At 38.7% G+C, this 15,198-nt stretch overlaps 2 protein-coding genes across 4 annotated transcripts in view; both read right to left on the reverse strand.

Annotated features, from left to right (window-relative positions):
* Positions 1 to 282: 282 nt before the first annotated feature.
* LOC149082651 (putative peptidyl-tRNA hydrolase PTRHD1) lies at positions 283 to 2,526 on the reverse strand. Its single transcript, XM_089235923.1, has 2 exons — positions 2,284 to 2,526; positions 283 to 596 (listed from the first exon to the last, which is right to left on the reverse strand). Exons 1-2 carry the CDS (start codon positions 2,488 to 2,490, stop codon positions 426 to 428), a joined length of 378 nt encoding a protein of 125 aa, XP_089092049.1. The 5' UTR covers positions 2,491 to 2,526; the 3' UTR covers positions 283 to 425.
* A 5,080-nt stretch (positions 2,527 to 7,606) lies between these two features.
* Positions 7,607 to 15,198, reverse strand: part of Corin (corin serine peptidase) — a 77,122-nt gene continuing 69,530 nt past the window's right edge. For all 3 annotated transcript variants that reach the window (XM_089235926.1, XM_089235924.1, XM_089235925.1), the window contains exons 11-15: positions 14,711 to 14,763; positions 14,422 to 14,602; positions 13,154 to 13,434; positions 12,905 to 13,053; positions 7,607 to 9,438 (exon numbers count right to left, since the gene is read on the reverse strand). In XM_089235926.1, the coding sequence (XP_089092052.1) occupies positions 9,262 to 9,438; positions 12,905 to 13,053; positions 13,154 to 13,434; positions 14,422 to 14,602; positions 14,711 to 14,763 (841 nt within the window). In that variant the 3' untranslated portion in view covers positions 7,607 to 9,261. The remainder of the gene's footprint in view (positions 9,439 to 12,904; positions 13,054 to 13,153; positions 13,435 to 14,421; positions 14,603 to 14,710; positions 14,764 to 15,198) is intronic.

Genomic DNA, 15,198 nt, shown 5'->3' on the forward strand with positions numbered 1-15,198 from the left:
AACCTTTAGAATTCTAGTTAAGGAAATGTCATTCAGGTTTTGAATCTTAGTAATATCACCCGAGGCCAATGTTTATTACATCTGACAAGGAACCCAACTCGCAGCACGTTATATCACAGACTATAGTTACTAGCACTTAACCGTACATGCACCTCGTATACATTCAACAGAATTAGACGGTAGTTACTCAAGGATGGAGTTAATTATTAACAAAAATCAGTTTCAAAATGTGTAAATAAAATCAAATCTATGTACCGCAACTGTAATGAAAGCGACATGAAATTTCATGAAGCCCCCGTGTGTGTATGAGGATAAGAAAATAATCATGTTTATTCAGCATGAGATCTATCATACTCAAAATAAAAAATATGTAAATATGACTGGAACAAACTTTTCAATATATGTTATGTACAAAAAACGCACTTCTACTTGAATAACCTGAACTGTTTAAAGTATTGTTGGACCATGTCCTTTGGATATGGTTTACAGGCTAGGCATGTCGGGAAGTTTTCTGGCTGCTCAACCCAGATCTTGTGGTCGATGTCATATGTCTGTAGCTCCTGCGAAAGTTTCCACAAACTGGTCTCGTCAGCTGCCTGGAGGAGAAAAAAGAAAACCTACTTTAATGGAGCTTCAAGATCGTTATTGTCTTAAATAATGTCTAACTTTATATTCGCTGACATACATGATAGTGTTATAAACTTACTCCTAGTTCAATGAGTTTATTGATTCAATCGCTTCATGCAAAAATAGTATTAGTCACAAAAACTAGAAAACGTCGAAAAATCTCCAAAAGTTTGTCAAAATTTTTAAACTTTCCCAATTATGCATATGTTTTGACAGATACTATCAACAAATTGATGCACTTTTGACATATGGCACATACTGGAGCAGGAAACATGGCCGGACCTTCAATCCTGTGGCTGCAGACAACACCACCTACAGGGGTCGATATTTCATCACTTAAATATTAGCTTACACTTGGAAAATGTCCAGAATAGGCCCTGACAAGAAATGTCAAAAATAAAATGTTGAAATGGAGTTTTAAAAAAATTATCAAGACGAGAGCAACAACATTTGGTCTAAAATTCCTAACGCAAACACATTAGAAATGCATTTATATAAATACTTATAAGCCTTAAGTATTTATTATGCATAAAAACATTAAAACTCCTTGAAACGCATTCTTTTCATCTAGAGAAATTATTTTATTAGCTTCCGTCCTCTCTCACCACAGTTTAGATGAGGGCTGCTATCTTTAGAAATATGAGTGGGGTGCATATTCAGGGGTCCGATCAGCCAAAATGGGATGGGATCCATTTTCCAAACCCCTTACAAAATTCTGAATCTGAACGGAAACAGGATGAAGGGCAACTGCTCTGGGCGATAATTTTACTTGTGGAGCCTTGTTTACTCTATAATTTTTATGGTGGAGCTCCATAAGCCTCTCCAAATTTATTTATCAGATAGACCAATTTATTTTATTGTACTAGAGCTGCTGTGGAGCCCCCTGGAAAAACACACAGAGCCTAGGTTGAGAACACCTAGCGAGTTTGCAAGTATGTAAGAGACGAAAACAATGTACAAGCATGTGAATGACTAGAAGTGACCCACAGAGCGAGGGACTAGTTTGGTGAGTGACCAAGAAAGTGCAAAAGCATAGGGCCTAGCCTATGACTGATCAAAAGTGACTTAGAGAGTGTATGAGCATGGTAGTAGCCAGAAGAATGACCGACCTAAAGAGCAAGAGAATATGTCAGTGACCAAGAAAGTGTGCAAGTATGTGGCTGTCCGAAAGAGTGATGTATAAAATGTGCGAGCATGGGAGTGACCTAAAGAACGAAGAGTTGGATGAGCAACCAGCCAAAAGAGTGACAAAGAAACTGTTCAATAATGATGCGAGTAACCAAAACAGCAGCAGTTCTCAACCTTTACTGACTCGAACCCTTTTTAATATATATTTCCTATGGCAAAGCCCTGTATGCTTTTTTTTAAATAAAAATTTACCGATTTATAATTATTTCCCATGAGAGGCTACGAAGCCCCTGGGAGGTGCACACGGAGCGAACAGCTGCTGCGGAAGAAAGGATAATAAAAACAAGTACCCTTCAAATTAAAACCTGTTTTTTAATAGACACAAATAGGAGTAAGTTGAATTAAACATGTGCCGGTAAATATATAGGCCGTGACTGTTTCAAATACTATAAACATGGCAACCAAGACCAGTTGAAAATACAACGATTATTTAATTTAAAACATTGAAGGAAAGGTGTCTCAAATTACCTCCAGGACAATTTTGTGCATGCGGTCGAGATCTTTGAGATAGGCCTGAGTATAGATGTCATCGTAAAACATGTGCAACACGGACGTCGTGGCGTGACATGCTTGAGCAATCAGTGCACCTATTGGCCAATTCATCGACTTGAACAAGTCCCCTCGCACCACAACATACTGGACAATCGGGGCACTGCTGAGCATGGGCGCCGCCATGTTTACCCCCCTCTCGCTGCTGCGTGCCTGTGTTGCCAAACGCCGGCAAGTAATATAGCTCCACCACAAAAACGTAAACATAACATTTTTGTAAATTTTTTCTTATCATTATCAACATCATCCGACCATATTTCCTTGAGGGGGGGGGGGGGGGAAGCATTAAAATTATATATTGCCAGTTTTCGACAAAAAATGGCGTGACGATTGATTATACCTGTGATTTTTATATATTTTCAATGATTATTTCCCGCATTTCTTTGGATAAAAGTATGGTCAGTTCTTGGAAAAAAAGAAGAGAAGAAATTACAGGATCAACAAAGTAAACACTGGAACTTTGCTGCCATCTGTGAAATATGACAAGAACAACATATATTTCTGCTTGTTGAACGACCGGTTTTCAAACGATTAATCATAGAAGTTTTGATCTCACGTGAAAATGCAAAGAAAAGTGAAGGGGCCGTTCAAGTATTACGTCATCATCGATGAGAAGGGGGTGGGGTAGGGGGGTTTCCGATTGGCTGACTTTTGATAACAAGGGGGGGGGGGTTTGGATAATGCTTACGTCATCAACCACCCTTTATGAAAGTATGAGTTAGGATTCAGAGGGGCAGAGCTGATGACGAAATTTTGTTTACAAGGGGTGGGGGGGGGGGGTGGTCAAAAATGGCTAAAAATTTGCTTACGTAATACTTGAACGGCCCCAAATTGTGAAGTACAAAGATTCGAGACCGCAAGTGTTTTTTTTCCTTTGCGAGATAATAATGTTCTAACCTTACGAGATGAAGGTTTTTTTTGCGGAAAAACGGGTGTGTGGGTCTTTTTTATATTTAGTAGATGGCAGTAGCGGTTCCATAATTTAGCTGCCTGATTGTTTTCACTTTTATTGCTAGTATACAAATGAAATTTTTTTTTGGTGGGTGAAACAGAAAACGTGTTTTTTTTTTTTTGTGCATTACTGTAGATGGCAGCAGCGATATTACTATATTTGACTGCTTCCATATTTCACTATGGGAAATCCCTAATAATTGCTTTTATTATGCTAATTATTGCTGATACTGCTACAGAAAAATCTTTGTGGCAAAAAACGAATTTTACGAAGGAAACAAATCCATATACAGGGTGGTAATATCGACCGCCCTATAATAACCCAAAAACTTGAGGCCGTAACTAGGGTTTTTGCCTCCCAGGGCAAACATTATTTTGCTGCTCCCACAACTTGAACCGCTTCACGATCAAATACCTAATATTGCGTCCAAGCGCCCGTGGAATATCTCAAACAAGCTCCCTCAGTTTCCTCTCCTCTCTTACCATCGTCAGACTTTGTTGTAACCCTACGAAGTTGTTCCTTTTACCATCCTTTTACTTCTATACAATTATTAGCGACTTTTTTCTTTACATATGATGCATCCATCCACTATGTGTGTATCAGAACAAAGAAAACTGGTTGGGTGAGAGTGAAAAGAGACATATATTTCGTGTAACTACACTCTCTATTATCTATACCTCTTTGCCATGCCATCACGGTCAGGAATTTGAATTTTTTATATATTTTTTTTGCACTCGACTCCGATCGAAAAATCGGCACATACACCTCCCCCAAGAATATGTGTGTGGTTACTGCAAAGAACGCGCGTTATCTTTTGTCAACAGAAAGTCATTCTTCCGAATACATCGCTCTCAAATTTTCAACAATCGTCCAGACTTTCTGTTTTCGCAGCAAATAGGGGTTGCCAACCTTCTACCAACTAAGGGCGGTATACTATCGTCGTTGATTTAACGCCAGGGCCTTTGTATAGGCTTGGTAACAACCAGAAATCACCGCTATAACACAATGCAGTGACCGCTATAACACAAAAAGGACAGTCACGTACACTTGGCGAGCTCGTCGTTGCCAATGTGTGAAAACGTCGAGTTTGGTCATGTACAAACCGAGAGAATAGTCATGATGTAGACAGTACAGCCGGAGGTCCACGTGGACCTTTCCTCGAAACACATGTGCGCACCGTCACTAATTTCGTAATGAGATTAAAACCATAGAGCAAAATTCTCTTGAGAGACATGATAGATTCATCAACATCAATCCTGTCAAAATCAAGATTATCTATCCCGTACGACGCATATACAAAAATATGAACTTTGTTTGGAATTATCGCTCGTCGACGACTCACCACGATATTCCAGACTGTGCTAAAAGAAACATCCTAGTGTAAGTGACTGTCCTAGTTAACCGTTCATAGACTATGATATTCTCGACAGACTCCTTAGAATCACGCAACGATGGTGCTTTCACGTTCATCTGCAAATTGGGTATCGCTCTTCTCTCCGGGAAGCTTCTCTCTTTTCTTTTAAATCAATTTTTTGTGTGCATATTTTGGTTTTTTTTTCTATTTTTTTAAAAGTCATTAACGGGGAGCCTAATAAGTAATATTTTTAATCGCCATGATATTTTAAAATATGAATTTTAACAAAATCAATTTCTGCTTGAATGTCGAAATTTCATGCATTTATTTCATTTCTCATATGGAAGTATTTGTTCAGATTTAATATTCCCGCTTTTGCGTGTAATAAACTTAAACGAAATTGAATCATCTTGTCGATCGGCCTAATTTTTTTTTTTAATGTATTATTCTGTTTTTTCCTTTCATTTGTTTTTCTTTCTCCTTCAAGTTTTTTACTTTTCTCCAACGTGTGTTTAGGTTAGAATGAGGTTACCATACTTTCCGCCCAGATAGCCCAAATGGAGATCATCAGAATTTCTCGCCGAAACCTTGTAAGCGAAGCGATTAATGAAAATACGGAAAATCGGGATCCATGTGGGATATCGCCTACTATCGCAACCCCCCCCCCCCCCCCGTGAAATAGAAGTAAAGTTGCCAGTTACAAAACAATTGTCAAAGGCAAGTAAAGTCGCCATCTATTGCTAAAATTTCTGAAAAATTGCCAATGGCAGGAAATAGAAGACTACCGCAAGTCGCAAAAAATGTAATTAAAAAAACAAAACAAAAAAAGTGTATGTCTGACAAATATGAGATGAATATATATTTGTATGACTATAATTTGATTATATGATATTATGTTTAAGTGATTATTTATCATAATATATTTACAAAGTCATGAAAATAATCTTAATTCCAAAAATTCGATTTAGATTTTGAAAATAAGGGAAAAAACTAACAAATTAATTGCTTTGGATTTATATAATAAATACTTTAAGTTGCTCAGCAACTTTCCATCTATTTCTGGAATCAAAAAATCTATAGATTTATACTCCACTACCCGGAGCTCTTTCAGTAAATTGTAGCTCAATGAGCTCAAAACAATTTTGGCTTGCACCATTCTTATGCTTTCTTTCTTTCAAAACGAGCACAACTCCGGTCTGTCGTCACGGGCTATTTACGACCGAGTGAGTTATGCCGGAAATATCAATGTGTGTGTACCTAACTGTCTGAGTGTGTATCTCCAGTGTTGTGTTTCATTTTTCAGTGCTGTCCCATCTACCTGTATTTAAAATTGTGAGTGAAGTGTAATAATTGAAGATTTGTACCGTTGTAGGTCTGTTGCTCTCAGTTGCGAGACATTTTAACGGGGAGATCGGCTCGCATTCGCACCTCGAATTTGGGAACCACAGTAAACCAACTTTACCCATTTATATACTCAAAAATATGACGGAAAGTGTGCTCGTTGAAGTGCAGTAGACACATGCTCCACTGTAGTGGTCTTCCCACGTGCAGTTCTAGCTGACAGATGGCGTCATTCTTCCAGCCGTTGTTAGTAACAGTGCCGTCACACCAGCTCACTTATAGCTTTTCAAACAATGTTTTTAGCTCAGATAGATGAGAGAAATAAAGCTTCTACTTTTTTCGGTTGCAAAACTCGAAGGAGAAACATTCCCAATGTAAGTCGATCCAGATTCTTGAATCAGAGAATAATGCATCAGGGAATAATATGTTATTTTCTGTTCTTGCGAAAATGCTTAGCGTTTACATATTCGACAATCAAAGTACGGCATCATCTTTTCTGCCAGCAAAATAAAGGGTAGAAAATTCTTCATCGGGTGTATACGTAAACATCAAATTCGTCCAGACTTTCAAGTCTATGTCCGCCTATGAATTCGGCTTGACCACACAAAACTCTATTTTTCTCTTCTGATTTTACACTTGTCAACACCACACGGGAAAAATCTGTGTTGGTTATCATTCCGATGTCTTGCAGAACACTTAAAGCTGTGGCTGCGGATATTCCAAATCAATCAGTTTAACTCTATTGCACTCAATTGAATTCTCATCTGCCAATGGAGTTTTTGTCTCGACGAACTTCGTGCGTGTACGAGGAACGAATGAACTGTACAATGAAACTTGTAAAAATTTGGTCAATTCCCATTTTTGATGTTTTAATTTATTTTGTTTTATTGAACCATAAAATACACATAACAAATAATATAACGCGTCGATCGTGAAATTTTAAGTAACATTAAAAAACTTAAGAAAAATATATTCAAGTTTTGTCAATTTCCAAAATCTATGAAGTACGATGCGCGACCGGAAGATGTCAACCGATTTTAAACATTTTTACGTCGTTTTTTCTTCTTGTTGAAGGAGGCAACTTTTCCACGCTAAAGCGGTTTGGAAATAAAAACTTCATATTTTCCTACCCGCCGTCTGTTGTGCACCCCTGAATTCAAACGTTTCATCAAGCTTACATGTAGGAATTCCGCTTCATCCCTGATCACAGCACCTAAAGCCAGGTTTTCCTAGGAGAAGGTTTCTACAGCGTGAAAACGCTAATTGGTCAAAGAACCTGAATTTCAGGTTGTTAACCAATCAGCGTTTTCACGCTGCACACGGCGCAGAAAATCTACTCCTAGGAAAACCTTGCTTTACTTGTAGGGACGTAATTTTTCCGCTGGTTAAAATGTATTGGTTACTAACCTTGATCAGCTTGATGTGGTGGTTATACCTTTCTAGTGAAGATAACATCCGTCAAAACAAGCAAGGAATTCGTGGTTTTTCTCGTTCTTCGTCTTTATCGTATTATAGAAGACAAATTTTATTTGATTTTTTTTTCATCTGAGACAAAATAATAATAATACACGAGTTATTCAGATTAATAATAATTTATTGGTTTCAAGTTTTTATATGGCATGTGTGTGCATTCATAGCAGAATCTCAATTATAAGTTATAGTAAATGCCGTATGTACAACAAATAAGATTTACAAGTGTATTACGGAAACTATAGTGTTTCGAAATACAAATCACACGTTTTCCTTAAAAAATACAAATCGAACAGTTTTGATTTACAGCAAACATTTACACACAAACAACTTTATATTTTATAGCAACGTTTTGCACTTGAGTATAAGCATATACAGCACATGTGTTCAACGAAGGTTGATTTAATTAATTAATACATCCTTGACGTTTGACTGAAAAAAGACTGAAAACCCATAGGAAGGAAACAACTGGTTTGCGTTAAAACAGAGAGATTAATTGAATCACGCTTACATAGCGAAATTTCGTGATAATGATATAATTGAATGACACACATATTTTTTCATGGAACTTTCTTCCGAGGGCTGAGCCATTACAATTGCGGGATACTGTACGTTTTAAGACCTACTGATATGTTACAGAGGCGGAGCAAAATGGTTCACATTCAACGCGATATTTGAGTTTATGTAGCTTAAGTATATGTAAGGGGTCATTCAAGTATTACGTCAGCTTCGGGGGAGGGGGTTTCGGATTTGCTGACTTTTGATGACAGAGGGGGAGGGTTTGAAGATTGTTTACGTCATCAACCACCCCTTTTTAAAGATATGAAATATTCTAAATATATGAAATATTCAGCAGCTATTTAAAGCTGCTGACGAAATTTTTCTGACGGGGGGAGAGGGGTCTGTGTTTTGCTGACTTTTGCTGACAAGGGGTGAGGGCGGGGTCAAAAATGGCTGAAAATCTGCTTACGTAATACTTGAATGGCCCCTAACTTGCGAATGCACTACCCTCAAGCAGCTTGCCCGAAAGAAATTATTTATTAAGTTTTCAATTAATGCATAGTAATTAATTTTTCCTGTGAACGCCAGATTTGTGACGTTGTTTTTCGAAATATCATTCTCTACTGGTGTCGTTGAATTTACGTTGCCCATGCTGCCAATAACTTACAGATGCCAGCATTTGTGTCTTACATGAAACAATTGAAACTGTACCTGTACCTAGCCACATTCAAGCAGAACAGCACAACTAGGGGAAAAAATCTTGGCATAGTTTACGAAATAATTGTTGCTCTTGTTTTGATTCTCATCAATCACATTATTAAAAGAAAGAAAGAAAAAAAAAGACAATCGTCCTTGCTTATCATTCACATATTTCTTTAACATTCGTATTTTTTCCCCCAACGGGACACATGGATACAGCACTTCATATACAAGGTTATTCAAAATTCTAAGGCTGAATTTTGAGTGGATTTAAGTCAGAACAAAGGGGAAGATTTTTCAACACAAACATTTTTCATAAGATATGATCGCCTTCAGTTGCAGCATGAAGGCCTTCCGGAAAAGAATATTCTGGCTGGCATGACGCACTCTTCTTCATGGCTTCAGTAGCAAACATAACTTACATTATTTTGACGAATGGTATCTGTTTCAGTGTACCCGCTTGAATTTCAGCACATTAGTTCATAATCGTCATTATGATCACACACAAAACACAGTAAAATCCGTCTTGAATCTGAGGTGTGAATCAAAAGAGAACAAAAAAAAACATCGGTTATTCACATTATAATGGATACCCGGCTTCTCTGGTGGTGTTCAATATCCAGTCCAGGTAGAGTGGTACGTTAGTGTAGATTCCGGGCAAGTTGGGCTGAGCGCACTTGATGCCCCAACTCACAACGCCTGCCACGAACCAGTGTTCGCTCTCGTCTTTGCAGATGAGAGGACCGCCACTGTCACCCTAAAATAATATTCATAATCATGTAAGTAGCTTAATATTCGTACAAGTTTCGTACATGCTGTGTAATAGAGTACGGGCCACAATTCATTGTTTCGGAAACGCGTCATAGGTCCCCTGAGTAATATGGAAACGTATCGCGGGCCTATTAACTGATGTGGAAGTTCGCAGCGGGTCACTTGAGTGGCATGGAAATGTGTCACAGACAACATAAATGATCTGGAAATTCGACTTGGGCAACATGAGTGAGCTGGGAACTTGCCGTGGACCCCTTAAGTGATTCGGAAATGTACTAAGGCACACTCAAGTGATCTCGAAATGTACTAAGGCACACTCAAGTGATCTCGAAATGTGTCGCAGACCACTTAAATGACCTGGAAATAACCAACGAGTCACTTGAATGTGACGTGGGAAACTCTTGAGCGACCTGGAAATGTGTTGCGCCCAACTGAAATGATCTGGAAATGTGACTTGGGTCACTTAAGTAATCTGGGGATGTACTGCGGGCAGCATAAGTGATCTGAATATGTGTCGCAGACAACTTCAGTGATTTGGAAGTGTGTAGCGATCACTTAACACGTTCCCACAGTGACACGTTCTGTGAGCCACACGTGGTTTACGGGATAGGGAACGTGTTAAGTGATATGAAAATGTGACGTGGGGCAACTTCAGTGATCTGTAAATTTGTCACAGAAGCCACTTAATTTAACTGGAGATGTGTTGAGGGCCACTTAAGTCGCTTGGAAATATTTCATAGGTCACTGGAATGCTTTGGTAATCAGTGAAGGATCACGCAATCAAATAAAATGTTTTATGATACCCAATTTCTTATAAATTTTTGTACAGAGATATTGAAAATTTTAAAAGGAACTCCCCCCCCCCCTAATTATCTTTTCCACATCAAGGGGCGCTACATTTAGCCCGCGGGCCATGAGCATGTATGGCATGGTTCTCAAGCTTTTGTCACTCACGGCTCCCTTACCCAACTGATGGCTCATCTGAGGCATACAAGAATAGTTCAGTAGGTATTTTCACTTACCAAAGAGCCACTTCAAAGTCTAAATAGTCATACAATCAATGCCCCCCATCTCACCATGACACCCCTGACAAAGGTTGGCGACGCACACTTTGAGAAATACTGATGTATTTGTATAGATTTAAGTATCATCAAGAGAATTTAGCCCTAGATATTCTGAATATATTCTCGGTAAGAGTAAGCAGAGCCGCCCTTAGGGTTGTGCACCGGGTCTCACGCTTCAAGGAAGAATAGCTGGAACGTGAGAAAATGAGCTAATGAATCGAGAGAGATTATTGCGAGACAAATTAATGTGGTTTAAGATCTGAAGCGTGAAAAATAATAAGAATCCATTAACTTTTTGGATCATAAAAGAGCAGCCAAAATGCTATCAAACGATTCATCAACCGCGAAACACAATGTTTACTCTAAAACTTGAGAGCAAACATGGTATTGAATTTGATGGATGAGGAAATGGTTAACTAAGTTTTCTTTTTTCGTTCCTTTCTTCATTCTACTTAGGGGTCATTAGGTTTTAGAAACCTACAGAAAATCTCCCACGGTTTGTTAATTTTAATGAGTAGATTTTGATTAATGAGCCAAAATAACGAAAAATTGAGCAAACTTGAATCTTGGTTGTTTCATTAAAAGGATAGTCTTTTGAGTTATTGATTTGCATAATCAAACATCCCCGAGCAAATATCCATCAAGTTCCAGGATTAAAGTAAACCTTGATTATCTGATGCTCTCTTTGCTAACGTTCAATATTTAAAAACGGTTTTATGAAACGGTTATTTCATGAATTATTATTAATAATTTTTTTCTAATGTAGATGTGGGTGGGGTGTTCGGCAACTATTGATCTTAGTTTTTTGAACACAAATGGGTGAAATAACCTAACTACGGAAGCGAAATTAGAGGGGACCAAGAAATTATACTTTCATCTGTAGAAGGGGATGTCTTGAAAATATACCGTACATAGACGACATGAGAAGTGCGGATAACCCAACGAGGCACATTCATCAGCAAGAGGCCCAAGTCAATTAGGTGGCCCCAGTTTAATTAATTCTGATGTCTTTTACTTTGATATTTTATTGTTATTGAAAATTCGAGACTGAAGATGCTTTTCACAGAAGTTAAACTGGGGGCCCGGTTGGTCCCGGAACTCATCCAGGTGGCTCTGGACTTGGGAATAGCATCTGTATGGCAGTTTTGACATTTAGCTGACTCTAATTAGCGTGATATTAATCCTCAAGACCAACTTGAATAGGGAATTTCGGTAGTGATATCGATCAATAACTCGCGAGTATGGAATCGGGCAAAAGTATTTATCATTTTTAGAATATTTTGCGAGCACTGCGGTGCTCGCGGCTAACAGGTTCAAGATACTTAGGGGCCGTTCAAATATTACGTCATCATCGATGGGGGGGGGTTTCCGATTTGCTGACTTTTGATGACAGGGGGGGGGGAGGGGGGTTCGGATAATGCTTACGTCATCAACCACCCTTTATGAAAATATTAGTTAGGATTCAGAGGGGCAGAGCTGATGACGAAATTTTGCTGACAAGGGAGGGGGAGGGGGTTAAAAATGGCTAAAAATTTGCTTACGTAATACTTGAACGGCCTCTTATTTAGATATCTATCTCCCTGTATGACATCTATTTGATGTATACGGTGCATTATTCATATGGTGGCTGGAGACCCCATGCCACTTCCACCGTCACTGCTTAAATTTCACGTTAAATAGAGGCCGTAGTAAGATGGGGTAACGGGGGGGGGGTCGAGTCTCCCTAAATATTAGAAAATGACTGATTTTTATGAAATAACATGGATGAATTCATTGTTCCATTACTTTGTTCCCTTCACGAAATAAATTTCTGGCTACGGCCCTGCGTTGAATGTTTTCTTCCAATTAATTAAAGTACGTCGAACAAGCCATACACATGCTGTATGCTACAGTGCTAGGAGACAACATTTGCTGCAAAATTGAGTATTCACTGAAGTATCCAAGAGCGCTCGATGTACTTTTGTCTGATGATTCCGCGATCACAGTATGCGTTTTGATCGATATGTTGTATGATATATTGATGATATATTGTCTCGCCAATATCGTCTTGATGGAACCATCCCATTTACGTTTCACACACACATTCAAGATTCTACATTACGTTGATCTTAGTTGAAGCAAAGCGGCCAATAAACGCATGCTCTTATGATGTTTGCATAAACAATGATCCAAAAAATTTGAACTCTACTAGGGGTGGCTCGAGAAAAAAAATCTTTACCCGTGATGTACCTATTTTTGGTGCCCCCTGACCATGTGTTTTTGGTCGAGAAAGCTTTTTTTGTTTGATTTTTTAGCCTGTAGATGGCCCCCCTCATAGAGCAGCTGTTTCGTTGTTGTAAATATATGCTGACATTGTGATTCCAAAATTTTTGTGGCTCGTGAACTTACCTGGCAAGCGTCTTTTTGACCTTCTGGATATCCTGCACATAACATGGTTTCGGATATAGTGACATCTTGGATCGAATACCAGTGCGAGCAAGTATCGAAATCAACGATGGGTACTTCCACTTGATGGACGACTGTATGGTAATCCGCTTCTGAAAATAATAAAGGTATAATGAATTTATTTTTTTTAATAATTCGAGCAGGCCAGTGAAATTACATGCAGGGCAACTCGGAGAATCCGCAAATCTGTACCGTCATCATGCAGTGGTTTTCCCCATCCGATAACAGTACAGTTCTTGGGCAATTTCATCAGCTGCTGGTCGTGGTGCGGCAAACAAATCGGCCGCATGAGAGAGTCGAAAGTAACCGGCCTGTCCAGCCGTATGAGAACTATATCATTGCCGTAGAAGTTGGACGAGCTGAATCCAGGGTGCTTGATGAGTTCCGACACGCTTCTGTGATGGATGAACGAAACGTGAGAGAATCTTCTGGTCATGCCAAGTTTCAGTGTCCATTCCGACTTGTTCGTCTGACTGTACGTAGGGAAAAAAATTTCGGTAAACTTACAAATTTCTCCGGGACAAACATTCAAAAGAAGAATAGCATTCTACAGGGTGGTTGTAATGAAACTGACGCAACACTCACACCTATACAGAGCTAGTTCTGGTGGACGAATTTCCATAAAACTTGGTATATACAGATGGTTGATATACGGATATAAACGTTTTCAGCACACAATATCCGATTATGCGGGAAACAATTCAATAACCATTTTACAACGTTAGTATAGTTTGATATTGGAAATTGATGGAGGATCAATATTAACAAAGCTTCTCGAATAAATCAGACATCAAAAATGAAATGAAAATTTATAAATATTTAATAACAATGATTACAATGACTATAAGAGTTTTACTTTTAATTAGGAGAGTTAGCGTCCTCTATTGGCTCAACAGAGAACAAAAATAAAATAATTGAATGTACGTATCGAAGACAACTTGAGTAGTTACGGAGTCCGGTACCCACTCTCAAATGTACTTGGTTTTTTTAATCTTAGCTCAGTGTATCATATTTTCCATTAATTCCACGTGTTTCATTTAGTAAAAACTTATACCTGTATAGTGATTGATGTGTATTAACAGTTGACATGCGAAGCATAATATTTGATGAAGTGGGGCACAACAATTGTCACAATGGAAGAAATTTTGGTGTGGTAGGAATTTATCTGTTTAAAGCAGGGTATCAGTTCACTCGTTATCCGATTAAGCCGGGCCGACTGTCCATTATATGGGTTATAGGAAAAAGAGCACTTCAATAAAACAGTGCTTTTTCACCTGGTGGCAGAAAAAAATCTTAAACTTTATTTTTATTACAGTTTTCTTCCCCCCGGTCCATATAACTTATATACGTACATGTTTCAACAGAATGTACGTCTACCAGAATGGGCGCTACATAAAAGTCATAAAAGTCTGTAACGTCAGTTCAGTTATAACCACCCTGTACCAATTGAGCACACTCACTTCCCAACGCAGTGGGCAGCTGAGAGTATCCACCATTCGGAAAGCAGGACGCCACCGCAGAAAAATATCCTTTCGGGTCCTCCGTGTAGGGCCACCAGCCACGGCCACGCACCCGGATCCGACTCTTTACCACCGACGATTCGCCAGGATATCTTGGCTTCGTTAGCTGATTTACCGCACTCTGTCGGGAAAGAAAACATCGGGTATGTGAAAAATTATCAACGACATCGTCGGCTTTCTTCGTCGTTACGAGAACTGAAAGAAAATGTATGTGCGGGGAGAGACTTACCGAAGTGTTGGCATTTCAAATAAACGAACACGGGATCGACTCCACAATCTTCTCTTAAGAAAGAAAAGACAAAGCCATGAGTTCATTATGAATGAATGAATCCAAAATGATCTAATTATAATCATCAAACCAAAAAATATTTATTGCTCGTGACACTAAAAATCATCTGAAATGTGGTGGTTGTGGTCTGATTCCAGAATATTGATACTGGCTCTATATCCATATATCCAAGATAGTGATTATGGATTTGGTTTTTACGTGGCAGTTGTGCTGTCCAAGGTCGAACAATTTGGAGCTTTCAGAGTTTTTACAACGCTTACAAAGCATGTTTGAACAAAGAAGGCATTACTGGAGCTCCTTATCCCACTATTTTGATCAAAGCCTTCCTGTTATCAGAGTTGTTGAGGTACGGCTCTGGGTAGAAGTTAGAAATCAAGATATCTGTGAAAAGGGTTAGAGTTGCCGAGGGGAATTTTTTGGGAAGAAAA

Source organism: Pholcus phalangioides, unplaced genomic scaffold (assembly GCF_987345545.1).
Source record: "Pholcus phalangioides strain wild (caught in Gottingen) unplaced genomic scaffold, Ppha-v1.0 ptg000009l_1, whole genome shotgun sequence".
Lineage (NCBI taxonomy): Eukaryota > Metazoa > Arthropoda > Arachnida > Araneae > Pholcidae > Pholcus > Pholcus phalangioides.

What these genes read in the sequence shown, in the direction of transcription:
- LOC149082651 (XM_089235923.1), bottom strand. Translation starts at nt 2,490, where the DNA reads ATGGCGGCGCCCATGCTCAGCAGTGCCCCGATTGTCCAGTATGTTGTG. An exon ending in TGCACAAAATTGTCCTGGAG is followed by an intron (nt 597 to 2,283) that starts GTAATTTGAGAC and finishes TTTCTCCTCCAG; the next exon opens with GCAGCTGACGAGACCAGTTT.